General features: G+C 66.3%; 1 protein-coding gene across 2 annotated transcripts; it reads left to right on the top strand.

Annotated features, from left to right (window-relative positions):
- Window positions 1-937: 937 nt before the first annotated feature.
- NHSL3 (NHS like 3) lies at window positions 938-26,185 on the top strand. 2 transcript variants are annotated; one of them, XM_063355717.1, is made up of 7 exons: window positions 938-1,265; window positions 19,970-20,125; window positions 20,326-20,381; window positions 21,563-21,680; window positions 22,069-22,185; window positions 22,305-25,199; window positions 25,394-26,185. In XM_063355717.1, exons 1-7 carry the CDS (start codon window positions 1,073-1,075, stop codon window positions 25,414-25,416), a joined length of 3,558 nt encoding a protein of 1,185 aa, XP_063211787.1. In that variant the 5' UTR covers window positions 938-1,072; the 3' UTR covers window positions 25,417-26,185. The 2 variants fall into 2 exon arrangements, with proteins under 2 accessions (XP_063211787.1, XP_063211788.1); XM_063355718.1 differs by lacking the exon at window positions 938-1,265 and adding an exon at window positions 8,935-9,177.

Below are 26,185 nucleotides of genomic sequence, written 5' to 3'. Positions count from 1 at the left end.
TGCCGGATGTCCTGCCACCGACCTGCTCGCCGCTGGGACGTGGCACCGCTCCGGCCCAGGCTCCTGTGCCTCCTGCTGTCCCCTCGCAGCCGGATCTGCACGGTCACGCTCCTGAGCAACGCAGGCTCATAGCAAGCGGTGAAATCTTTTACGAGAGCCGCTGCCATTCCCGGGCGAGCTCCCAGGCGCGCTCCTGGCTGCAGGCAGAGGCTGGTAGAGCCACGTCAAGCGGCTGAACTCCCCCCCCTCCCCGTGTCATTTCATTTTCAAGGAGCTGATTTATTATTAGCAGCCAGAAGCAGCGTGGCACAGGGTGTTTCACGGGAGCGTGTTGGTGGCCTCAGGTACGCACGGGTCGATGGCAGTTCAGGAGCGCCGTGTCCCCCCGGGCGCTGCCATCGGCGGTGACATGGCAAGTGTCACCCTCGGGCCCGTCAGGTGAGGAACCGGGGGTGGCTGCGGGGAGAGGGCGAGGGCAGGACACGGCCGCGGGCCCTGGCTCTGCTCCTGGGGACAGGGACAGCCACCCCGGGGCTCTGCAGGACACCGCTCGGGGGCGGGGGGGTGACGATGCTGTAATTACTTGCTCCGGTCCCGCACAGGCTGTTCTGCCCCCGTTCTCTCCCGCTGATGCTCGGCACCACGGGGGGGGGCAGACGGAGGGTCCCAAGGGGCGAGAGCGGTCCCCGGCTGTCCCCGCACGCTCCCCCCCCGCAGAATGCGGGTCCCCAGGGGACAAAGCCGGGACTCATCGTGGGGGGAACACGACTCTCCTTTCCGCGGAGACCCCCCCCGGGTGGCATCAAGGGCAGGGTCCCCGCATCGGACCCCCCCCCTCCACCGCCACCGGGGCCACCTGCGGGCGGGGGGGGGCGGGGGCCGGTGCGGGCGGAGCCTCCCGCGGCCCGGCCCCGCCCCGCAGAAACTTTCCGTCGGCGCCGGGCGCTCGGCGGGAGCCCGGAGCGGGGACCGGGGCCGGAGCCGGGGCTGCAGCCGGAGCCGGGCGGGCCCGGCCCTATGGGCAGCGGCTGCCGGCGGTGCGGGGCGGTGCGGGGCGCTGCCCGCCGCGGCCATGTCCGCCGGGGCTGCACCTGCGGCGGGCGGCGAGCGGGAGCCGGAGCGGGGCGGCGGCGGCTCGGCGGCGGCGGCCCCCCCCCGGCGGAGGAAGGCCCGGGCGGGCTCGCTGCGGAGGGCCTTCAGCTGGCTCCGCGGCCGGCGGCGGCGGAGAAAGGGCGACAGTCCCCCGGCCGGGGAGGAGGGAGGAGGTGAGGGGCGAGGGGGCGGCGGGGGGGGCGGATGGGGAAGGGAGGGGAGGGGGGCGGCGAGGCGTTGGGGTGGTGGGCAAGGAGCGGTCGGGGTGGTGGCCGTGGTGGTGGGCAAGGAAGGATCGGGATGGCGGCCATGGAGGTGGGCAAGGAGGGGTCGGGGGGTGGGCAAGGAGCGGTCAGTGTGGCTGTGGAGGGGTGGGCAAGGAGCGGTCGGGGCGGTGGCTGTGGAGGTGGGCAAGGAGAGGCTGGGTTGGTGGGCAAGAAGCAGTCGGGGTGCTGGCCGTGGAGGTGGGCAAGGAGGTGTTGAGGTGGTGGCTGAGGAGGTGTCATGGCAGTGGCCGAGGAGGAGTCACAGTGGGGGCCATGGAGGTGGGCAAGGAGGGGTCGTAGTAGGAGCCAGAGAGGGTCAGGGTGGTGGCCATGGAGGTGGCCAGAGGAGTCTCGGTGGTAGCCAAGGAGAGGTGGCGGTGCTGGCCAAGGAAGTGGCCAAAGACAGGTCACAGTTGTGGCTGAAAAGGAGTCAAGGTGGTGGCTGTGGAGGTGGGCAAAGAGGCGTCATGGTGGTGACTGAGGAGGGGTGGAGGTGGTGGCCAAAGAGGGGTCACGGTGGTGGCCAGGAGGGGCGGAGGTGCTGGCCATGGTGGCAGCAGAGGTGGCTGAAGGGGAGCGAAGGAGGTGGTGGCCCTGGTGGTGGTGGTCATGGAGGCCGTGGTGGCCATGGTGGCCATGGTGCCTCTGCTGCGGCAGCCGTGGCAGCAGGCCGGATCCGGCAGTCCCCGGTGCAATCTCGCCCCTGCCCCGAGGGCTGGTGCCGGTTCACTGGGTAGGTTCTTTCTCCGCTGAGTCAGAAGGTCACTGGGGCTGAGGGAAACCGGGAGGGATGCCAGCCGCTGCCGCCTCCTCCTCCTCCTCCTTCTCCTCCTCCTGGGCAGGGTGTTTGCGTGCTCCAGGTGTGGCCCTTCCTGTCCTAGATATGGCCCTCGTCCCGGCTGGTTTGCGGGGTGCTGCCTCCATCGCCCAGCCACGTCCCTGCCACCTTGACCAGGACAATCCTGCAGTGGAAGGTGCTGTGGGTGCCTTCTCTTCGCTGCCCCGGGGCTGGATTACAGGGATCCGTGGGCTCAGCCTGGCCTCCCATGGGCCGGGACCTTCAGCAGAGCGATGGGTGGCGGCGTGTCTGGTCATGCTCGTCTCCTCGGCACAGTTGTTTTGCAGTAGTAGGTGTCCCGGCGAGGCAGGAGTCGCTGGAGGTATCACCCCATGCAGCAGAGACATGCTCAGCCTCTCCCGCCCCGTGCTATCGGGGACACTGTCTGCGTCACACCACTGCCCTCCCTGCAGGGCACCTCCGCGGGGACGTCACCGCACTCTTGCCAAGGGAGAGGCCGATGCTGCGGCACCCAAACGCAGCTGGATGCTGTCGCCTGGGACTTTCTTCCTTGATTTGCCCCAGGGAGTGATTTTCCAGGCATCCAGCACTGCACGCAGGCATGTTTACCACTTGCAGAAGTGCAGGGAGATCTGTGATAGGAGAGGAGTGGCCGTGGAAAGGCAGAAGGGTCTCGGGAGGAGGCTGAGCCCTCTGCTCAGCCGGTCCCTCGGATGCTGCCGGTGCCTCCCTCCTGGCCTGCCGTGTGTGGACGCTGCTGCCACGGCCCGACGCTGAAACCTGAGCAGAAAAAATGAGATGTGCCAGAGCATGTGATGTTCCTCTTTGCAGCGCAGAAACGCCCCCCGCAGCTCTGCCAGCCCTCTTCTCCTTTTTTTTTTTTTGTTTTTTCCCCCTAAAGTTGTAACATTCACCAGCAAATCCTCGAAATGCGAAGTCACTGCCCATCGGGGTCGCAGCTCGGGGACCCCCAGCCCATTCGCCACGCTGTCTGCCATGAGCACACCCCGCCGAAGCGGTGTGTCCGCCGTCACCGCGCTGCCACTGTGCCATTCCATTAGATATCCCCGTGCCTGGGGTTGCTGCCCGGAGCGCCTGCCTGCCCACGGTCCATGCTGGTGATGGAGGTGCTGCGGGACCCTTCCCCTCGGGGCTGTGCCCACGGCCGTGCTGGCATCCCGCGGCATCCCCGTTGGCGTGCGCCGAGCCAGGAGGTGCCGACGTTCCACTGCGTCGCCGCTCGCTCGGTGGCGTGCAGCGGGGGAGCAGCGGGGATGCGCCATGGTTGCAGCTTGCGTGCGTGATTGAATCAGCCTCTCCGTGCGCCTCCAGCGTGCCGAACGCGCCGGGGCCCCACCCTGCTTAACCGCCTCCGGCCCGGCTGTGGCCGCGAGCATCCTCTGGGATACCAGCATCCTTCCCCACGAGAAGGGGGATAACGCTTCCCTGTGTGAGGGGGGTCGGGGTGCGTCGAGCGGCAGTTTGGGCTGAGCTGTGGAGATGGAGGCAGTGATGGCTCCGGCAATGCCGAGTGCTGGCCGCTTCCCGAGGGCGGCTGCAGAGCTGCGTGCTGGAGCTGGTGGTGTCGGCCGCCGCGTTGGGAAGCTCTGACCTGCCCAGAGGCTGCGTCGGCCTCGCTGCCAACACCACGAGCTGGCCAGACTCTGTCCCAGCCTGGGAATTTTTCCAAACATCAGCTGGGAGCTGTGGGAGGGGGAACGGGGAGAGATTCTGTGGGTCCCTGTAGGCTCTGGGTGCCCTCGGCTTTCCCCCTGTGTCTGACCGGGTCCATCCCGCTGTTCCCGCAGGTGGCTTTGGTCATGGAGGGGGGACAGGGCATGTCCCACCATCCCGGGTGCGTCCCGTCTGCGGGGGAGTGGGGAGGGGGTGCGCAGGGGCTCGGGTGGCTCTGGGGGAGGGAGGGAGGGAAGAAAGCCATCCCGGGGAGACACGGATCGGGACTCATTCCTCAGCCTGGGCATCTGCCTGTTCCCAACCTGGTGTCGGCAGGGTCGGAATCGCTCAGCACTGAAAGCATGGGAGCAGGAGGATGAAAGCATTTCCACTTTGGATCAAACCCATGGGTCCGTCTAATCAGAGATCCCATCTCTGGCCGCTCAAACAGCTGAGCTGTGTAGAGGAGAGATGCACTAATCCTGCTCATGGGCGAGTTTCAGGCCACCTCTCTGGGGGGGAACACCAGCGGCTTTATGCTGAGCGGGGGGTGGCTCCATCCCAGCTGGAAGCTGAGTCCTCTCCCATTTCCCAGCTGGATGCTCTGCCCTGTTTGGGCGTACGGGCCCCACTGGCTGCACCATCCCCTTTTCGTGCCGGTGCAACTCTCTGCCGCAGGATGATTCCTGCTGTAACGCCCCGTCCCCGGGTGTGCGGCGGCTGCCAGGGTGCTGCCAGCCCCAGGCTGTTTTACCTGTACACAGCCCCCCTGCTCCCAGCACCTCCGTGGCCCGTCCCCATGGTATCCGAGCACCTCGCTGTTCCCAGCATGTTTATTTCCACAGTAACCGTTGGAGGCTGAGGAGTGATTAACCCCTGGGATGGGAGCCGAGGCGGGGAGAGCGGGTGGGCTGTGCCGAGGGTCTGATGTGGAGCAAGGAACCGGGGTGCTCGGCTGGCTCCATTTGCTCTGTGCGGCTGCATTTTCCTGGGAGCTTTTCCTTCTCCTGCTGCAGCCCCCGGGATGAAGGCAGCCCGTTAACCCTCGGCGGCGCGGCAGCAGCGAACCTGCTCCTGCTCCCCGCGTGCGTGCTTATGGAGTCCCGCTCCCTACGAGCGGTTTTAGTCCATTTTTTGGCTACGGCTTTATCCAGGTTTCGCAATATTCTTCTTAATTCCCTGATGAAGTAAAGGAATCGATGTTCCAGAAATATTAAATGAGGGTTGGCTTTTTTTCCCCCTTTGATGCCAGCTTAGTCCAGCAGCAGCAGATTTCCTGACTTGGGGGGGGCGGGGGGTCACTGCGATGTTAAAAATAACGCTTTAAATGCGCGCAGCTGGTTCCTAGTGTGAGCCAGGGCTGGTTGCAAACCGTGCGGGGTGAGCAGCGAGTGGCAGGGGCTGGGCTGCGGTGGGACCCTGCCGGTGGCACCGGGCTCGACACCGTGGGGTGGGGGGGTTGCACCCGAGTCCTCGGGGCGATTTGGGGCTGGGCTGTCCCCGCGTGTTGCTCTGATAACACCGAGATGGGAAATCTCCCCGGATGCTTGATTTCCCCCGTTCTCCGCTGCTGCGCGGCACGTGCTTTGGTGTAGACACAGGCTTTGTGCGTCAGTTTGAGCTTCTGGAGCCGAAGGAGGCAACAGAGGGGTGGGCACCGCTGCCCCCGCGCCCCGGGACTGTCCCCCTGACGCGTGGGTGGGCACGAATCTGTTAATCTGCAGGACGCAAAGAGTGACACCTCAGACGCCCTGAGCAGCAGGAATCCCCTGGCTGGCCTGAGCTGGCAACGGTGAGCGGCCCCGCGAACAAAGAGAGGTGTGTCTGCAACCACAGCTATTCCACCTGGAGACAACTGGGAGAATTACTCTTGCAAATAACGTTCCATAAGATCCGATAAAACTATTTCACCGGAGTCATATTTCTCTTTAGAAGGAAGGTCTTATTTCATAAGACAATATCATCATTGACTTTGACTCCGGCAGCGATGGGAACATAAGCCCTTGGAAGGTGAAGAGCTGGGCAGCGATGAAGTGAAAAAGCATTTCCCTGCCAAGCGGGAGCCGGGGCCCTGGGCTGGTCCCCACGGATCCCTCCGGATTAAAAAACACCTTACCCGGAGCAGGGAGCTGAGCTCCCTCCGCTTCTGCGGGCTGGGGCTGTCATCGGCAGAGCCGGCCTTCACTCCGGCTCGAGCAGGAAATCGTTTGAAACCTTTCTGGTTATGTATTTCTGTTAATGATTGGGGATCTCAAGTGGGGTTTTTGTGTTACCTTTGCCTCGCTGAGCTTTACTTCCCCGTGAAGGGAACAAGGGCTGAATTCCTTTCTCGTTCAGGCAGCTCGGCTCCGTGTTTGCTCGGCGAAGGGATCAGGTTTAGAAAACACCACGAGGGACGGATAAAACACCAGGAGGGGCAGATCCTTCCCCCGTGCCAGCGTGGAGGGGTCAGAGAATCACAGAATCACAGAATCGCCCAGGTTGGAAGGGACCTTTCAGATCATCGAGTCCAACCATCAACTGAACTCTGCCAAACCCGTCACTAAACCGTCTCTCTAAGCACCACGTTTACCCGTCTTTTGAATACCTCCAGGGATGGTGCCTCAACCCCTTCCCTGGGCAGCCTGTTCCAATGCTCAATAACCCTTTCAGTGTAAAAATTTCTCCTAATATCTAGTCTAAACCTGGTCCCGGCTGCCCCACGCTTGGGCTGGCCGGTGTGACCGCGGGAGCGTGTGACTGCGGGACGATCGGACGTGCTGGAAGCAGTCACGCCGTGGTGACAAGATCCGTATCTCATGAGCAGCTTCCCCCTCCTCCGAGCTCCTCGCTGTTATCAGAGGCCTCTCAGTGAATAAAACCGGAGGTTTCTGGCCCGGAGAGTGCTGGAGCAGCATCTCTTGCCCCCAGCTCCCCATTCTGCTGCTCCGCAGCTGGGTTTTGCAGCGTTCCCGCTGTGCTGGGAATTGTGTGCCGGGGAAGCTGGAAGTGCTTCCCCTCCCCTGCCACGCTTCCCAAGCGTATTTCTGGGTGCAGCGATTTAAACCCGAGGCCGGGATGAAGGAGGAGAGCAGCCGGCTGGCCCTGCGGCCTGTCGGCGGGTTTCAGACGGGTTTGTGTCCCCAGGCAGCGATGGGGCAGCGCCGCGGGTCCGTGGGGTCTGTGGGGATGCTGGGGCTGCCCACGCGGCTCTCAGCTGCCCAGGTACCCAACGAGGCACCCGGGAGGCCACGTGGCTGCGGGTTACCCCGTTAGCCCCTTGATATTTACGGCACTTTGCTGGGTTCCCGGGGCGCAGCTCCCCCTTGGAGCCCCCTCCGCACCTCCGAGGCTGTGGGTTGCTGCGGCTGGGGGCGGCGAAGCTTCGGTGCCGGTGGTGGCCGCGTTCACAAGGCAGGTGCTGGCACGGAGGGCGTCTGTTTTGGGAGCCGAGGGGGAAGTGTCTCGCTGTATCTGGGGCAGCCGCAGGCTCCAGCCTCTCCTTTTCTCACAGGGGGGAACATGAAAGTGCCTCACTGGGAAAGCTGGTGTGTGGGGCTGCCGAGGAGCTCCCCGCGTCACCGGGGAAGGGGACTGAGCAGCACGGGGGGGTCCGTGCACCCTGTTTTGGAGCTGCTGCGAGGGGATGTGTGTCCCGGGGGGGTCCGGGAGGTGCTGGGCAGCGTGAAGAAGCCCTGCCCGCGCTGGAGATGCCCCTGGCCGACCCCGCTCCTGCAGCCGGGCAAAAAGTCATCTCCCCGAGTCGCCGGGCAGAGACCTTCGACTCTCCTGCACTTGTGGCCGTGTCCATGTTTAATCCTGTCTGCCCCGAGAGGGAAAGGCTGTGCCTTGAACTGGCTACAGCCGGTAACGGGAAACAGGGAATAGTTTCCCACTGGATCCCCCGTTCCTCCACAGCTCCCACAGCAGACGGGGCAGCAGATGCACGGGGACAGGGGTACAGCCGCCCTGGTGCCAGGCACCCTCTGTGGCACAAGACGGTGGACAAAAGGCCACCAAGTGTGCCTTTTGGGCAGCAAACCAAGCTGGTGAGAAACTGAACCATCGCTATTTCCATTGTGGAGAAGGAGGCTGAAGTCCAAAGATTAATTTATTACTGCTCACCTTGGGAGGTCAGGACAAAGCTGCTGGTTGATCTGTTAATTTATTTTTATTTTTTACATCATCTCCCCAGTTTTGTGCCTTTCCCACAAAACCCTCCTTCCTATTTACCCCGGTCTTTGATGAATCACCCAAGGAACATAAGCATTGCCAGCAGGAATTGCCCACCGCCTGGACGGCTGACCCCTCCCTGCCCTCCCAGCATTTAATGTTCTAATTAAAAATCAGGAGGGAAAGCTGGGCTTCGGCGGGGGCAGGCTGGCGGACGTGTTTCAGAAGCAGCAATGGCCGGGCTTTTCCGTGCGGTGTGGGCAGCTGGTGGAGCATGGAGCTGCCCTTCCCCTGCCAGCCCCGGCCTGCTCCGTGCTTGCAAAACTCCGCTGGAGCGGGGGGAAGCCGGGGTGCACCCGGGGAGGGCATGGGAAGGATGTGCCGGCAGTGTGAGCCAACGCGGATGCAGATGTCCTCCTGGCTCGCCCGCCGGTGGCTTGGCCCTGGGACAGGAGCGACCATGGAGAGGGTGGCGGGGGTTTAACATCCACCTACGGGCGTGTGGGTGCTCGCCCTGAGGTTGGGCAACAGCCGGACCCAGCCCCCATCCTCGGGGCCGTGGAAGTCCTGTTCTAGGCTTGGCCGCGCCGTGCCAGGCTTGGCTGGGGGGTCCCCAGGGGGCTGGGACCCCAAGACCTGCGGGGGGGGATCGTGGCCTCAGCTGTGGGGGCTGTGCTCAGGGACGGGCAGAGATGGAGGCGGCTCGGTGGAGCGTGGCAAACTCCTGGGGAGGTGGGAGCGGGGACGAAGGCGAGCGCTGTCCCCGGCTCTTCCCCGTGTCTGGGGATGTTTGGGGACTGGGGTTCTCCCTTTTCCCGCTCGGCCTGGCTGTGGCACCCACGCGTCCCTGCCGGAGGGATGGGGCTGGGAGGGTGCCGTGGGATCCGGCGGGTGATCCCGGCAGGCCCCTCCTCTCTGCCTGTACCATTGGCTCCGGCACAGCCGCCTGCGAGCGCTGAGCTCCGCCGGAGCCGGAGGGATGGGAGCCGGTGGCTGAGAGCCCTCGTCTCCCGCGGCCGCCGCGGCCACGCCGGAGCCCACTCGGCTCCGCCATGTAGCGTCCCGGCTTCCTCCACCCAGCCGTGGTGGAGGGCGAGAGCGGCCTCATGGGCAACGTGCACCGCAAGAGGAGCCCGGCGGGCGTCAAGGCCGGCTCCTCCTGGCCCTTCGGCCGCACCGGGAAGCCCAGGGCAGGTAGGATGGGGCTACCTGGGGAGGGGCTGCAGGGGGGGTCCTGGCTCGGTGGCTTTTTTGGGGGGAAGATGTGCCGGAAAGTTCGTTGCCTCTGCTCTGCCCACCCTGGTGTGGGGCTGGGCAGGACCTGAGCCACTGTGGCCGGTGGTTCGCTCCCCCTGCCCTCCCCGTGCTGGGGCGAGGCAGGATCAGGCCCTCTGTCCCCAGGTGCCGGAGCTGGGGAAGAGCCTCTGGCTGCGTGCAGGGGCTGCGCCGACATGCCGGGGATCAGCCATCGGCTCGCCTGCGCTATCAGGACGGGGATCGTCCGCTGAATTAGTTGCCAATTTGTTTTTCTAAGTGGCGTCCCAGCGGTGTCACCTTCCTCCCCGGCCTCTGCTCCCGCCCCGTGCCTCGGTTTCCCTCGCTGCGCCCTGGGGATGTGGGAGTGTTTGCAGAGAGCGCTGGGCTGCTCCCCCCTGCATCCGTCCTGCGCTGCGCCTGTCTGTCTGCCCGTCCATGCACCGATTGCTCCGCTTCTTTATGCTCCGGCTCCAGGGATGCAGCTGAAAATCCGGGGAGGGGGCAGGGGGGACTCTCTTCTGTGGGGAAGAGGAGGAGGGAGAAGGGTCCCACGAGAGCCTGGACCCATGTATTGAACTATCAGCCCCGCGGGGTGCCCAGTCCCGATGAGCTCCCTCCGCCGTTCCTCCGTCAGAGCGGCATGGTGAGTGCAGGGAAGGTCTCTCGCAGTAACGTCGTCCCCATCCTGGGGCTGCCCATTTCCCCACTGATGTCGTTAAACTGTCCCTGTGTCCCCAGCCAACTGTCCCTGTGTCCCCAGCCCAGCTTGAGTTGGGGGGAGACTTGACAGGCACGTGGGCAGGGGTCTGGGGTCGGTAGGATTAGGGATGGCAGGTCCAGGGTGGTGGGAATTGGGCAGGGATCCCCCGGGATCCCCCCAGGGATCACGGGATCCCCAGCCCCACTGTCCCTCCTGCCCTTGGCTGCCCCGTTTCCCTTGGTCTTTACAGTCAGCAGCGGCGCCGGTGCGGTGAGCCGAGCTGTCCGCGGGGTAAACAGGGTCTGGAGTCAACCCCCGGCAGGCCTGGGGAGCGCCATGCCAAGCAGAACTACCCCAGAGAGGCGTGGGCCGCGATGGGGAGACCCTGCGGGCACACGGGGAGAGGGTGCCGAAATGCCCCAGCCGATGGCATCCGCTCAGCGCCTGGGGAAACTGAGGCAGGAGTGGTTACAGCAGTGACCCATGGCCCTGCAGGGGTGGCATCTCCTCCACCGCAGGCTCTCTGCTGTCCCTCTCTCCTCACCGGCTGGCTGCGGGGTCCGCTCTGCCGAAGTCATCCTCTCGTTGTCTCCACGCGGGAATGGCTGGGTGCCACTGGCCAGCCCCTGTCGTAACCGGGCTCCTGCTCTTCTCCAGCTCTGCCCAACGCCATCCCTTTGCCTCTGCCCGGAGCCGCAGGGTGCAGGCGATGGGGTGAGCCTTCTCCCGCGGAGAGGTGGTCTGGGGGCTCGTGGGAGCATCCCTGGCGCAGTCCTCGCCCTTTCCTTGTGCCATCCCCATCCAGACCTCCATCTCCTCTCCATCCCCCTGCCGGGCTTGGGTGCCCCTCGCCAGTCCCTGGGGCTGCCGTGGGATGCGTGTCACCGCTGCGGCCCTTCCCCAGGGCTGGCCGGGAGAGATCCTGCCCCGTTTCGGATGCCCTGAAATGGGTGCAATGTGGGACCCTGCGGTACAGCCGGGGCCGATCCTGCAAGGCGAGGGCTGGTGCTGGGGCCGAAGGCTGTGGGGTTGGAAGGTGCTGAGAAAACATGGGGCGAGTTGTGTTTGTTCTCTGCAGAGGCTCCATGGCAACGGCGCGGCGGCCACAAAGCGAAAGAATTTGCATTGTGTCGCTTCAGCATTTCGTAGGGCGCAGCCGGGATCATGGGCTGGGGGCAGGGTGTGCTGGCACCCGCCCGACGAGCCCCCGCGGTCGCTCCCGTCCCCCCTTGCCCCTCACCGAGACCCTGGGTGCTTATGGATTTTGAGTCAGGGGCTAATTGCTTCTCATGGGCAACTGGACCAGTATCCCCCAGTTCCCATCTCTCCCTCGGGAGCACCGCTTTGGTCCCGCTGTGCCCACTGCCGGCGGGTCAGGCCCAGGCAGGCACCGGCGGCTGCCTTTGTGCTTCTTCCACGCGTGGGGCGGCGTGGGCACCCGCTGCCTTTTGATCCGGAAGGGCCAGAGCAGCGGTGACGGGCTTGGCCGGGCAGGCTGCCCTTGGGAGCATGGCTGAGGGCCACCGGCATCGCTGGACCCACCGCAGGCAGCTGCCTGCAACCTGCTCCCTGCCGCCTTGCTCTCCAGCTGGGGCTTCCCACTCTGCTTCCCCAGTCCCAAACCCCCCCATCCCCGAGCCGGAGCAGGGCCCGCCGTGCTCTGGGTTTCATCCCCTGGCTCTCCTCCGGCCGGAGCAGCCGGTGAAGGTCCTTGAGCACCAGGGAGACCGAAGCCTCTTATCGCCTCCTTATCGGGACGCCCTGCTGAGTCAGGGTGGAGGAACGTGGCGGCCGGCCAGGCTGCGCCCCGCGGAGCCAGCAGGGATGCGGCTGCAGCCGGTGCGGGGTCCCCTGGCACCCACCCCCCAGTCGGTGGGTGCTGGGGCAGGTGGCAGGGGCAAATCCCCAGGGGAGGCAGGTTTGGGGCGAGGGGTGACCCGTGGCAGCGAGGCTCCCCGGCAGCGAGCACCGGTGCGTGCTCTTGCCGCGCAGCTCCGGGGTGGGCCGAGCGACGCTGGGCGTCTTTTCTCTCCTTCGCAGCCGCTCTTCGTGCCAGACCCACGCTGGGCCGGCTCCGCAAACAGCCCCGGGAGCAGATAAGGGCAGGGGCCCGCCCTGGCGGGGGACGTGCCGAGATTTACACAGGCGCTTTCTCCCGGCACCGCCAGCCCGGCACACCGCCACGCCGGACTCGCCTGCCGGCATCCCGCTGCTGGCTAGGAGGGCTGAGCTCTTCCCGGTGCTCCCTCCTGCTCCTGGAGCGGTGCTGGAGCAGGGGAGGAGGTGATCTGCGGGTGTCCCGGGCAGGCAGCTGCCTCCAGCGCTCGGCTCCGACATGCCGTGCCGTGCCCGCTTGGCAGCCGCCCCGTCACCAAGAGGCAGGGACGGGACCTGCCGTTCTGCTGCTGGTTGTCCCCCCAGCCCCACTTTGGTGGCAGCCCCAGCCCCGTCTGACAGCTCCTCTCCCATCTCCTGCCCCGATCCCACATCGCCGGGTCCGTTTCCATCCCTGCTGGAGGATCGGCAGCTCCTTGGCACTGCCGAGCAAGAGCTCCGCGGGCAGGAGCGGGGTTGGGTGCTGCCTGCAGGACGGCAGATCCGTGCATGGAAAAAAACCTGCAAGGTCTTGTCCCTAATCCGTCTCCTGGATTTGCTCTTGCGTGGTGCCAGGTACCTGCTGTGACAGGCACGGCTGCCATTTCCAGAGCACCCTGGGTACCCTGCAAACACACCGGGCATGACGGCACGCGCCGTGGGGATGCAGCCAGCTCCGAGCACCGCGGCAGGGAACGGCGCAGGCGCCGTGGCCGTAGCGCGCATGGGAGGAAAGGACACCGAGGGAAGGTGAAGCGGGGCTGTAATAAACCTGTGGACTTTGGCATAGCTCCGGGCAGGGAGCAGGTGCCAGTGACTCGTCCCTGGCCATGCGTGCCGTCGGCGTTGCCCCCACGGTCCCGCGTGGGTCTCGAGGCTTTGCCCGTCGCCCTCTCCCACCCCGCGCTCCCCATCTGGGCTGTTCCCGCCCGGATCCGGCTCCTGGCCCGGGGAAGGCTGTTATTTACCTTCAAACCTGTTTGGTGGCTTCTCTGGGGAGGGGACGGGTCGGCTGCGGGGTGGGGATGTGGTGGGATGGAGGCTTGCCAGGCTGGAACAGGGGCCGGGGATGGGAGTGGGGCACAGTGGGGCATCAGGGTGGTCCTGCCTTCCTCTGTGGTGCCGGGACCCCTGCCGTGGGCTGCTGCCAGACCCTCACGCCAGGGCCCGAGCTAGCGCACGGTTGGGAACGGCAGATGTCACATGTCACCACAGGGCCATGCGTGGGGCAGCAGCGCGGTCAGGGCCGAGCTGGCTGCGGCGCAGCCCCATTGCAGAGCCGGGCGTGCTCCTGCCATGGCAGCAGCCACCGCTGGAGGTGGCTGGCCGGGCGATGGCTCTCCTCCGAGCAGGGTTTCTCCCCACACTGGCTCCTTTGCCGTGGCCCGTTGGCGCGCGGAGCGATGCAGGGCAGTTTTCTGCACTATGATTTAGAGGAAGAAACCGACTCAAGTTTGTTTTCCCATTTGAAATTAATTTTATTCCTGCCTCTGCGTGGGATCATGTTTGAGAGTCGAGCCAGCAGTGCAGATTGGGTCGTGTTTATTTGCTTTGCGGAGATGTTTTCCTGGCCGAAGCGGCAGCCCCCAGTGAGCCAAGGGCGGGCTGCAGCCCCTGGGCTGGCAGCGGGGGGCTGCGTGGCCGGAGCCACAGTAAATATTATTGTGCTCTTATCCTGCATGGAGAGAGCAAAACCCTGCGGTGCGTCCAGGGCACGGATCCTGCACAGAGACAACAAGGGCTTGGGGAGTGAGGGTGGTGGGGCTGGTTGCCTCCATCAGGGTCACTGGCCCCCCAGCCTCCCTTCCTAGCCGAAGACCAGGGAGCAGAGGCAGGGCAGGGTGGCACAGGTGGGTGCCAGGTCCCGCCTGGGACCACGGAGCTGGAGATGATGGGCCCAGGGGAAAGATAAACGGGCTTGGGTTCAGGGAGAGCTGCCTGTGCCATCCTGCCCGCTGGGGAACCGCCGGCCGTGCTGCAGTGGGAGAGGCCGGTTCGGAGGGAGCAGAGGGGCTGGGTGCTGGAGCGGAGCAGGGTGGCTCTCGTGGCCGTGGTGCGGTTCACGTGCTGGCTGTTCCCGGGGGCTCTTGAGGCTGGGCTTCATGGTGCGCCCCGTTGGCGTTATCCACACCTGTGGCATCCGCAGGCAAGTGCCGCTTTGCCCCGGCTCCAGCACGGGGAGCAGAGCGGTCCCCAAGCCCTGGTGCACGCCTGGACGGTGCTGGCCAAGGCCTGGGAGCAACGTGGCGGGGAGGGGCCCCAAACTGGTGGGAGAGCATCGACCCCATGGGGCAGGGGGTCTTCTCGCTGCCTTCTCGCTGCCTTCTGCACTGTCCCAGCTGCTGGGAGAAGGGGGGCGAGGTCTCCATCTGCCTGAGCAGGGGGACAGGGGCAGGCATGTTCTCCAGCCCTTCCTCCCCTGGGGACCTTGCAGCCCCCTTCCCTCCCGCCTGCCATCCCCCCCCCCCTCCCCATTTTTCTGGGGTGAGTCAGTGGTGGTGGAGCTGCGCTGCCTGTTCCCTGCCTCCCGCCGCAGGACCCGCTGCTGCGCAGGGAGAAGGCAAGTCGGGGCAGTGCCGCTGCAGGCAGAGATGGATGTTTGCAGCTGAGTCCGGCCAAACCTGCTGCTTGCAGGAGGCACAGGCCTGGCGAGGAGGGGGACAGGAGCCAGGAGTTCCTCCTCCGGCTCTCCCTGTGGGAAGAGCAGCATCGTGGCTAAGCCAGCTCTGGGAGGGAGCTGGGACGGCGCTGTATCCCGCTTCCAGCATCGCTGGTCCAGGGCTGTACGGCCCCAGCCATGTTCCTTCAGGGTCTCAGCTCCAGTTTCTCCCTCGTGCAGCTCTTCCCATTCCCATCCCGGTGCCTTCCAGCCCTCTCTGCCGGAGCAGGCAGAGCTGAAGGCGTGATGCCCAGGGTTCCCTGCCCCTTCCTATCACTTTGCCTTGCTGTGAGGATGCTTTGCTCCCTCCGGACCATCCCTGTCACCGGTGGTGGTAGATACCAGCCCCGAGGCAGGGAGACCGTCCTTGAGAGCGTTCCCTGCCCTGAGAGGCCTCTGGCTCCTTCTCCGGGAGGATCCCGCTGACACGTGCAGCCGAGGCACGTGTGTCAGATCAACGCCGCCGAGCCTGGAGGGGATGGGGCGATCCAGGGCGCGTCGCAAGGAATGCAACGAGGGATGGGACGCCAGCTCCGACCGGGCGTGTTGCTACCGGCATCGGCTGCAGCTGTGGCGGCTTCCTCAGCCCACCAAGGTCTGCAGCCTCTGCCGCAGGATCGGGCCCGCTCTCCCTCCCGGCTTCCCCCCTTTTCCAGTCCCTTTTGCATGAGGTTTCGGCGTGTGGTGGCAGAGCCGGGGCGAGGCCGGCCAGGCGAGGAGGACGCGGTAGCGAAGGTCGCAGGGAGTGGGAGGAGAAGCGGAGGCTGCTCTTCGCACGCCGCCGCGCTCCCCAGCGTCAGCCCTTGGCACAAGGCTGCTCCGCGGCCGGGCTCCTGCTCCGGCTGGGCGGTGGCCGCCGCGTCCTGCCCGGATTATCCTTGGGGTGATTGCAGCCAGTGATGCTGAGCTCCTCCCGCCCCAAGCCGCAGCGGTATCACTCTCGGGAGGGGGACACGTGTCTCCATCAGCAAGGGACAGTCTTGAGGCCCTTTGGATCTGTCTGCTGGCACCTGGGAATGTCCTCACAGCCCTGGGCAGCACCTTCTATGTGTGCTGCCATCAGCTGCGAAGCTCAGCTGTGCCTGGGCCCCAGAGCGGCAGCACAGGGGGGGACTGTCCCCCTTTACCCGGCGTGCAGAGCTGATGGTGCTGTGCTGGGGGGTCCCAGGTGCGCCCCGTCCCTACACGCCATCGCGGAGGGATGGACCCAGCGTCACTCTCGGCTGCGTTTGCCCGCCATCGCCCTGGCCGTCGCTGGGGCTCGTGACGGGCTGCCCAGAGAGGAGAGGGCAGCGTTCAGCACAGCACGTGGCTGCCCGCTTTGTGCATCCTCAGCCCTTTGATTATGTCCCTTTTCCACTCGCGCTGTGAAAAGAGCTGGGGAGCGTCTGCCTGCGGCCGCCGGTACCCTCTGGGTGAGCGTGTGGGCTGCGGGGCCGACCCTGCCCGCGCTGGAGGCAGGTGCTGGGTTGTGCACAGCGGGGGCTGCAGGGCTGTTAGGGGCATGCAGGGGAAGAAATCCTCCCTGAGCCCAGAGGTGCCTGGCGGGGACGCAGAGGTGCCCTTTGCAAGGTCAGACTGTCCCTCGGGCTGCACGATCAACGCCTGGGGTCTGGTGGGGACCTCACTGCTTTGGGTGACGCTGCTCCGTCTGCGGCCAAACCTCTCTCCTGTGTCAATAAACCCTGTGCGCAGCCCGCGGGGAGCTGGCAGGGCAGGGGAAGGAGGGTTTGACACGTCGGCTCCTGGCTGGCACGAGGACAGCCCTGCCTGCTGGGTTAACACTGGGAGCTCTTCACCTTTTGGGGCCAAACGCCTGGAGGTGGAAGGGACGGAGCTCCCTGAGGTGTTGGGCACCCGGCGCTGACAGACAGGGCAAATTCCTCTTCGCACTGCGCAGCACCTTGTGCGGTGGGGATGGGTGGCCGCCAGTGCCACAGTCTGTGCCGCTGCCTGACCACCCAGGGGCATTTCTGCCCCTGCCTTCACGTGCCTCCGCACCAGCAGCTGGAGCTACTGGTTAGACTGGTCCAAGACCTCATTCTCCCCCAGTGCCACCAGCTCTCGTGACCGTGACGTAGCCGTGCTGGACGCCCAGTCCCTAAGGACAAACACCCTTTGCCCGGTGATGGTTCGTGTCCTCCCGCTGCGGTCTGAGCCGTGCCCGGAGCAGGGCTCTCCCTGGCAGGGATGGGGGGACCACGGTGGGCGCCGGGTCCTGGGGGCACCGGGGATGGACAAGGAGGGGGAATGCCAGCACAGCCCAAAGGACAGTGCTCGCTGGAGGAGAAGCCTCCCACCTCCTCCCAGTTGGATGCACGGTTGTGGAAGCGAGCAACTGGTTTGCAGGGATGCTGCACCCAGTGGAGCGCAAGCGAGGAGTGTCCTGGGGAGGGTCCCAGGGGTGCAAGAGCGGGGAGTTGGGGAAATCCCAGCCCAACAGGATGGATCCCTGCCGGCCATGCTGTGTGTGGGAGGAGGCGGGAGGGCTGGGGGCGAGCGGGGAGGCCAGAGGAGGGGCCCCCCCTGCTGTCCTCCTCCCGTGACTGAGGAGTGCGGTGGGCGCAGCTGGGGCTGTCCCCTCCTGCCACCGCGCAGCCGTCCCCAGGGTCAGGCAGCTGCGCCGGAGCCTCCTCGCCCGGCCGAGCATCCTCCTGCCGTGCGGATGAGGATGCAGGGAGGGAGCTGGGGGCCGCCGGCATCCTCCTCACCGGCTCACGGCTGAGCGAGAGCCGCCGCGGCACAATAGGCAGAGCCTCCGTGGGGGGCAGCGGAGCCCCCGCGGGGACCAACGGAGCCCCCGTGGGGCCCAGACCCACTCCCCGTCCACCATGGTGGTTTTCATGGGCAGGAACCTCTCCTCGCTTCTGGCTTTCTTCAAGAAGAAGGGTGAGTGAGCGGGAGGGAGGGAGGGAGGGAGCAGCACCTTGTCCTTACACAACCCCTGCCCGCCAGGACCCCCGCCTGCCCCGCACCGGTCCTCACCCACCCGCAGCGGGCAGGGGGGCTGTGACCCCAGGGGGAGGGCAGGGAAGGTCACCCCGGCCCCAGCCTCGTCCGCCAGGAAGTTATTGCAATAAATCACTGCGGTCCTCTTGGTGGAAGGCGTCTCTGAATGTGCTGGGGCCGGGGGGGGGGCGGTTTGGGCGAGGGGCTGCCAAAATTGTGTGAGAAAAGGATTTAGGGGAAGGGGGACACGATGGTGGGAGGGCTGTGGGTCTCTTGTGTCCCCTGCGGGGACCCTGCGCCAGCACAGGGGTCCCCTGCGCCACGACCTGTTCCCCCAGCCCGGCTGTGCCCCCGGTGCCCGCTCGCCGTGCCGGCGGAGGCAGAGGCCGGCGTGGCGTGGCGGCATGGCGCGGCAGGGCGGGCCGGCTCCATTGTTCGGGGCCTGCTCCTTTGTGCGGCGGAGCCAGAGCGCGGCCGCCTCGCTGCCTGGCCGGGCTGGCCAGGAGGGGACGGGGGACATGGGGGACAGAGGATGGGTGCGTGGCGCCGGCGATGCTGAGCGGCGGGTACTCGTGTCCCCGGGGTGCTGCCGCCAGCCCCATCGGTTTCCTGGTCTCGCCCTTCCCTTCCTCAGCCTCAAGTTGTTTTTTTTCCGGGCAGGAAGAGTTTGAGGCTTCGCGGCAGGCAGCGGCGCGCAGGCAGGAGCAGGCAGGGCTGTGCCAGCAGTCCCCTGGCCAGGCAACGCCGGGTGAAGCCCCCAGCAAGTGCCTGGAGCCGGTGGTGGGCACCCCAGGGTGCTGGCGATGGTTTGTGGGGAGGGGGCTGCGAGACGGGGTGTGGAGGGCCCCGTGCCAGCCCTGGCATGGCAAATGGGGTCTCCAGCACCTGGGGGGCTCGGAGGAAGGATTCGGGTCCTCTGGGCTCTCTGTGCCTCAGTTTCCCTCATCTGTGCAGTTCCCAGCCTCGCTGGGCACAGGGCGAGTCCCTGCTCTCGGGGTGCTTTGCAAGGCCTGGGGATGATGCAACCCTCCAAAGGGAAAGTCATCATCTTTCTATCCTCATTTAATACCCCCTTCTCCGCTCAGCTGCCCACAGCCCCACACAACCCACTGCCTCGTTTGCTCCTAACGAAGGCGCTGGGGAGGAGGGTGGTGCCGTGCCCCAGCTCCGCTCTGGCCGGAGAAAACCCTGGGGCTTTGCGGCAGAGACAGCCTGACTCCGGCATATCGACCGACCAGGCAGAGCCAAGGGAGATGAGTTCTCACCCGGTTTGGAGAGGAGCAGGATAACGTCATCCCGGGCCGGCTGTCATCGCCCGGTGCTTCTCCCGACTCGCTGGAGCTGCATCCTATGGGTGGGGTGCGTTGCTGGGAGCGCAGCTGCGTCCCCCCATCTGCATCAATGACATGGACAGTGGGAGTGAGGGCACCCTCAGCAAGTTTGCCAACGACACCAGGTCGACATGGCTGAGGGACAGGATGCCATCCAGAGGGACCTGGTCAGGCTGGAGAAGTGGTCCCATGTGAACCTCATGAGGTTCATCAAGGCCAAGTGCAGGTCCTGCACCTGGGTCGGGGCAAGCCCCGGTCCCAGCACCAGCTGGGGATGTGGGGATGGAGAGCAGCCCTGCCCAGAAGGACTTGGGGCTACTGGGGGATGAAAAGCTGGCCATGGGCCGGCAACGTGTGCTGGCAGCCCAGAAACCCCCCACATCCCGGGCTGTATTCCCAGCAGCGTGGGCAGGGGGACGAGGGGGGGGAGTCTGCCCCTCTGCTCCGCTCTGGGGAGACCCCCCTGCAGTGCTGCCTCCAGCGCTGGGGACCTCAGGAGGACACGGAGCTGTTGGAGCGGGGCCAGAGGAGGCCCCGGAGATGCTGGGAGGGCTGGAGCCCCTCTGCTGGGAGGACAGGCTGAGAGAGCTGGGGGGGTTCAGCCTGGAGAAGAGAAGGCTCCAGGGAGACCTTGGAGCCCCTTCCAAAGTGGGGCTTCTAAGAAAGATGGGGACAAACTTTTTAGCAGGGCCTGTTGCGATAGGACAAGGGGGTAATGGTTTTAAACTAAAAGAGGGTAGATTTAGACTAGATCTAAGGGGGAAGTTTTTACGCTGAGGGTGGTGAGACCCTGGCCCAGGTTGCCCAGAGAGGTGGTGGATGCCCCATCCCTGGAACCATTCCAGGCCAGGTTGGACGGGGCTCTGAGCAACCTGGGCTGGTTGAAGGTGTCCCTGCCCAGGGCAGGGGGTTGGACTAGATGGCCTTTAAAGGTCCTTTCCAACCCAAACTATTCTATGATTCTGTAACACTGAGCTGATCCCTCTGTCTCCGCAGGCGCTGCCAAGGGCGAGGCCGAGAAGCGGCTGAGTGTGCAGTACACGGCGGGCGAGGAATGTCCCGACAACGTCTTCTTCCCCAGCACGCGGCCCCCGCACCTGGAGGAGCTGCACAACCAGGCCCAGCAGGGACTGAAGTCCCTGCAGCACCAGGGTAGGTGTCCCCAGCCCCTGGGTGGCCCGGTGACGCTGCTGGCTGGCCGGGCTGCGTGGGCGGCGCCGTGGGGCTGACCGGAGTCCGGCCGGGGCTGGCGGCGGTGGCTGGGGTGTGCGGGCGGCACCGCCACACTCGGCAGCCGCTTGGCTGGCTGGCGGCTCCCCCGCGGGGATTTACCCCCTGCCTTCCCTCCCCAGAGAAGCAGAAGCAGACCAAAAGTGCCTGGGACCACGGGGACACCAGCAGCCTCCAGGTGAGCCCTGCCGAGGAGCCGGCGCTGCCCTGCAGCGCTCTCGGGGCGCCCTGGGGGTGAGGGGACAGCGGGTGGCTCCTCTGTCCCCCCGGGTGCTCTGGGGGCTGGGAGCAGGTGGGGAACCGGCTGGGGCTGTGGGACCGTGGCCGGGGGGTTTGTGGGGTGGGAAGGGAATGTTCGTCCTTCAGCGTTATCCCCTTTGCCCCTGTCCCCGTCCTCAGCCTTGCCATGTCCTGCTCTGCCCAGGGACACCCACCATGCCCCCATCCCTCTGTCCCCCCCGTCCTGCCCCACTGGTGTCCCCTAGCAGCCCTGAGCGAGGTGGGGTGACGGGGTGGTGCGATGGGGACCATCGTCTATATCCAGCCCCGTGGCCGGGCCCCTCTCTGGCTGCTGACGAGGAGAAACTCCCACCCTCTTGGCCAAGCTGGGCTTTGCCGCTTCCCTGGGCTCTGACCCCGCTGTCATCGATGTTTGCTCAAGCCACTGCCTCCCGCTGGCTCTCGGCTCCCTTAACCCCTTGGAAGCGGGGGGCCGGGAGCCACCGGGGGGGGCAGAGCCGCGGGGGGAGCTGGGGTGGCTCAGGGCGGTGTGGTGGAGGGGTTGGGTGGTGGTTCACGCGGATGTGTCTCATCCCGACCTCCGCCTGTGCCGTGATGCTTTGGAGGGGTGGGGGAGGCACTGAGAGCTGTGCTGCCGGCCGTGCCCAGGGGGAAATATGCCATCTGTGCGTCCCCAGCACAGCCACATCACTGCCTGCTTGTCCCTGTCCCCCCACCGCCCCAGCCCTGCACCCCTCTCCCAGCCATGGCAGCCCTCCAGCCCCGGGCTCTGGGGCACAGCAGGGCTGGGCGCAGCCATGGGGCCATTTTCGGCTTGGCATGGTGGTGAGGCCGGTGGTTGCCTCGGGTGCTCCTCTGGTGGACCCGACCCCGGCTCGCCTGCTCTCCGGGGGGCTGCGAGGCCACGCGGGGTCCCTGGGGCTGCTCCCGGCCCCGCTCTGGTGGGAGGACTCTGGATGCCGGCGTGGCTGACTCAGCCTTTGGCCCTCGGAGAAGCTTTTGTCTCGGCAGCGCTGGGCTGCGGAGTCAGTTTGCGGCGGAGAAGGGGCCTGGCGGGGGCCGGGGCAGCTCCTTTCCCGCAGCCCAGGGTCCGCCTGAGCCCGCTCTCTGCCCACGCAGTCCTGCGCATCCTCGGAGGATGACAGCGTGTCCCTCCGGAGCCGGGCAGCCTCCTGTGCCACCGACAGCACCTCCGAGGACGCCCTCTCCATCCGCTCCGAGATGATCCAGCGGAAAGGTACTCGGCTGGGGGGCTGCGAGGACAAGGGACACGAGCTGAGGGGGCGCGAGGGGGGCCGGGGTGCATGGCAGGAAAGCTGGGCTCTGTGTTGGCGTGGCCAGGAGCCAGCGCGGGGAGTTGGGGCCCTTGGAGAGAAGAGAGGGACGCTGGCTGAGTCAGAGCGCTGGGGCTGGGCGAGGGGGACAGACAGACGGACGGACACCGTCTCCTCCCTGCTCAGACTGTGCAGCAGCTCTTTGGCAGCTGCTGGTGCTTCTCCGGGCTGTGCCGAGCGCCTGAGCCCAGCCCAGCTTGTCCTGGAGCATCTCCGGCAGTGGGGGGGAGCTGGGGACGCTGGGGACGCCCTGGCCAGGGCCCCCCTCACGCCAGCTCATGCCTCTCGCAGGTTCCACCTTCCGACCGCACGACTCCTTTCCCAAATCCTCGGAGAGGGCTGGCAAGAAGAGGAAGGAGAGGAGGACGACGGTGCTGGGCATCCCCCAGCATGTCCAGAAGGAGCTGGGTAAGCCTCGGGGGCAAGGGGGGATTTTTAGGGTCTGGTCTCGTTGCCCAGGCTCGGTTTGCCTTGGCTTGGTGCGTCTGCCTTGGGATCACGCCATGTTCGTCTCTCCCTGCTCCCAGGTCTCAGGAACAGCCGGGAAGCCAAGGGACGCCCTGATGCCGATGGGCGAGGGCAGGTGGGGCGCGGGGGCAGCCAGGCGCCGCAGCTCTTGCTGAACGGCGGGCAGGTCTCCGGCGATGCCGTCCGCATCCCCACCATCGACGGGAAGCTGCAGCCGCTGGCTGTCCCCGGGGGCGCCCGCGTCTGCCTGGGAGCTTTGGAGGAGGCGGACGCAGCCCTGCAGAAGCACATTGACCGGGTTTACTACGACGACATGTTGGTGGGGAGGAAGACGGCGGCCAAGCTGTCGCCCATGGTGAGGCCAAAGTCACTGGCCGTGCCGGGCATGACCACCAACACCAGCCCTCCGGAGCTGCTGGGCCCCGTCATGTCCATCTCGCCCCAGGGCACCTACATGTCCAAGATCATCCCCAATGCCATCCTGCCTCCCATGGTGGACGTGGTGGCCCTGACACGGAGCAGCGTGCGGACGCTGAGCCGCTGCAGCTTGGTGTCGTCCAGCCCGGCCTCGGTGCGCTCCCTCACCCGCTTCTCGGAGCGCAGCGCCCGCAGCCGTGAGCCCTCGTCCTCCAGCGACAACTGGAGCCACTCGCAGTCCACGGAGACCATCGTCTCCAACAGCTCCACCATCTCCTCCCAGGGGGGCTCTGGGCAGCCCGAGGCAGGGCCGCGCAGTGAGGTGGACATGGCGGCTCGCTCCGACACCGACCAAGTCAGCGTCTACAGCTCCGTCAGCTTCGCCAGCTCCTGCTCCAAGCCCACCGCCGGCCCCACGCCTGCGGCCCCCGGGCTGCTGGCTGTTGGGGGCAGCAGCGGCCGGGCATCCCCTGCCTACAGCACAAGCAGCCAGGCAGAGGGCTCGGACACGGGCAGCCTGGCCAGCGAGCGCTCCTCCACCCGCAGCGTCTCCCTCAGGAAGATGAAGAAGCCCCCGGCCCCCCCTCGCAGGACCTACTCGCTGCACCAGAAAGCCGAGGGGGAGCCCAAGGTGCTGGGGCTGCCCCCCAAGCCCGACCGGCGGTCCCAGCGGGAGAGCAGCACGCCCTGGTCCCCGCACCCCGAGCCCTTCAGCCCCACGGCTGAGGATGAGGTCTTCTCCCCGTCGTCGCTGAGCGAGACCAGCAGCCTCCGCTCCGAGAGCCTGGCTGGCACCAGCTCCCCCGAGGCCTCGCGGGGCAGCCCCGGGGTGACGGTGGTGCTGAGGGAGCCCCAGGCTCAGCCCAAGTGGAGCTGCCCGGATGGGTCTGACCGCACCATGTCCCCCTCCAGCGGCTACTCCAGCCAGAGCGGGACACCCACGCTGCCCGCCAAGGGGCTGGGACCCGCCTCCGTGTCCCCGGGCAGGGCTCAGCCCCCGAAGTCGGACCGGCTCTGCTCCCTGCAGTCACCTGCGCTCTCGGTGTCCTCCTCCCTCACCTCCATCTCCTCCTCGGCTTCGGACCCGGCCCCCCCCGAGGCGCTGCCGTGCCGCTCGGACCGGTTCATCATCCCGCCGCACCCCAAGGTGCCCGCTCCCTTCTCCCCGCCACCCACCAAGCCCCAGCAGCCCGCGGCCCCCGCCGGCCCCCTCCTCCCCTCTCCAGACCCGCTGGCACCCAGCACTGCCGGCCAGGAGCCCTCGGCCAAGCCCAGCGGCAAGTCTCCACCGCCATCGCCGCCACCTGCCTACCACCCGCCTCCCCCGCCGGCAAAGAAGGCGGAGGGGAGCCCCCAGGCCGCCAGCGAGTCCCCCACCGACGCCGCCTGGCCCCCGCCGCCCCCGCCAGCTCCTGAGGAGCACGACCTGTCCATGGCGGACTTCCCCCCTCCAGATGAAGCCTATTTCTCCAGCCTGCCCGATGCTTCACCGGCTCCGGTGGCCAGGCAGACAGCAGCACCGATGCCGGGGGCTGCGTCTTCCTCGTTCTCGGCCACCGTCTCCTCACGCAGCCAGCAGCAAGGGCCACCAGCTGGGGCACCGCAGCCACCTTCCCCTGCCAAGCCCCCTCCCGAGGCCACTGTGCCGCCACCGCCGCCTCTCCCCCCACCCTCGGCTCCGGCTCTGCTGCCCCAAACCAGCCTTAAGAAGGCAGCCAACGGCCCCCAGCCGGACGCCAAGAAGGAGCCGGTGTCGCGGAGCAAGAGCGGCCCCGTGCCCAAGGAGGACGCCAGCCTGCCCATCGTCACGCCCTCGCTGCTGCAGATGGTGCGGCTGCGCTCCGTGAGCGTGGAGCCGCCTGCCGGGGCCGGGGCCGAGGAGCGGCCGGCGCCCCAGAAGCCCGTCCGCCGGTCCCTGTCCACGCGGCAGCCCCCTCCTGCCAAAGACGCGGTGCCTTCGAACCAGCTCCACCACGCTGTGCACCTCAAGGCAGCCGCCTTGTCCTCCGGCGAGGCTGCGGAGAAGCCGCCGGGCAGCAGAGCGGCTCTGCCGGACCCCGAGGGACCCCCCGGGGACGGCCAGCTCTCCCCCAGGAACAAGTCGCCAGCCTCCACCGCCAGCTTCATCTTCGCCAAGAGCTCCAAGAAGCTGGTGATCGAGACGGCCTCGTCCCCCGAGGCGCAGGCCGACCTGAAGAGGAACTTGGTGGCCGAGCTGATGAATTTCTCTGGGCAGCGCTCGGCAGCCCCGGCTGCCGCCCAGCAGGGCCCCGGCAAGGCGCAAACCCACCGAAAACCCGGCAAGATTCCCCCTCCGGTAGCCAAGAAGCCCTCGCTTGGCCCGGGACCGGCTCCTTCCCCCCTGAGCCCAAAGGCGCCGGGGACGGAGGCGCTGGGCTCCCCCGTGCCGGATGGGAAGGCCAAGGAGGCGCTGTCGGACGAGAGCAGGACTAAGAGCGAGCCGGCAGGGACGGCGGCCTCGGGGACGGAGAGCAGGAGTGCCGCAGAGCCGCCGGCTCAGAGCCTCCCTGCACAAGGTACGTGGGATGGGGACCCGGTTCAGCCCCGCCATGGGATGCTCGGGCTCCTGAGCTACAGGGTCCTGAGCTGTGGGCTCCCAACGCGGCACACGGGCCGTGTCGGGGCTGGGGTGGCACCGGGATGGCTGGGAGAGCCCAGCCGTGGGGCAGGGCTGTGCGAAGCTGATGGGCTCTTCCCTCCTGCCTTGTAGACGGACAGGGAGAGACGGCCTGAAGGACGACGCCGCAGGACTGGTGCCCCGCGGACAGGAATCCAAATCTCAGGGACCTGGGCAGGTCAACGGACGAGTGTGGAACTGGCAACTAACTTAATACAGGAAGCAAACAGCCTTAGCCTCCACGGCCTTGATGATATTTATGCAAAAATGGTGTTGGTTTCACTTTCCTAAGTACTACAGCTTTATTTTGCCTTTTTTTTTTTTTTTTTTCTTTTTAACTGGTCTCGAGGCCTGTGCCCAGAGCCAGCACCTCCTCCGAGCTGGCCGCAGCTTGGCTTGTGGGTGCGGAGCAGAGCAGCCACGCAGAGGATGAAGATGCTGGAGCCGCTCTGCTCCCAGCCAGCCGGGCCCACGAGGAATCAAAGCACTTTGGACGAGGGAAGGGGAAGGCTTTGGCCACGGCAGCGCCTGGCGGAACGCAGGCAGCAGCAGCGGGACAGGATGGAGGGGCTGGTTGGGAGGGACCAGGACCTCAGCCCTCGATGGAAAGGCACGAGGGGGCTCTTGGCCAGCACCGATCGCTGGCCGCAGGGTGGAGGGGAAGCCCGGCTGCGCTGCGAGCTGGTCTTCAGACCCTAGGGTAGAGCCTTGATTTCTGTTTCTGTAAACTCGGGTCACATTTTGATTTCTTTGATTGTAAAAAAAAACAAAAAACAAAACACCAACCCAGACAAAACCAACCAAACCAAACCAAAAGTAACCAACCCTCTGCCGCCGAGTAGCTGCTCAGAGCTCTGTACCTGGCTGGTAAAAATGATGACCGAA

This window comes from Chroicocephalus ridibundus, chromosome 19 (assembly GCF_963924245.1).
Source record: "Chroicocephalus ridibundus chromosome 19, bChrRid1.1, whole genome shotgun sequence".
Classification (NCBI taxonomy): Eukaryota; Metazoa; Chordata; class Aves; order Charadriiformes; family Laridae; genus Chroicocephalus; species Chroicocephalus ridibundus.
Note: the sequence above shows the minus strand (reverse complement) of the source record. Positions and strands in the feature narration are given on the sequence as shown.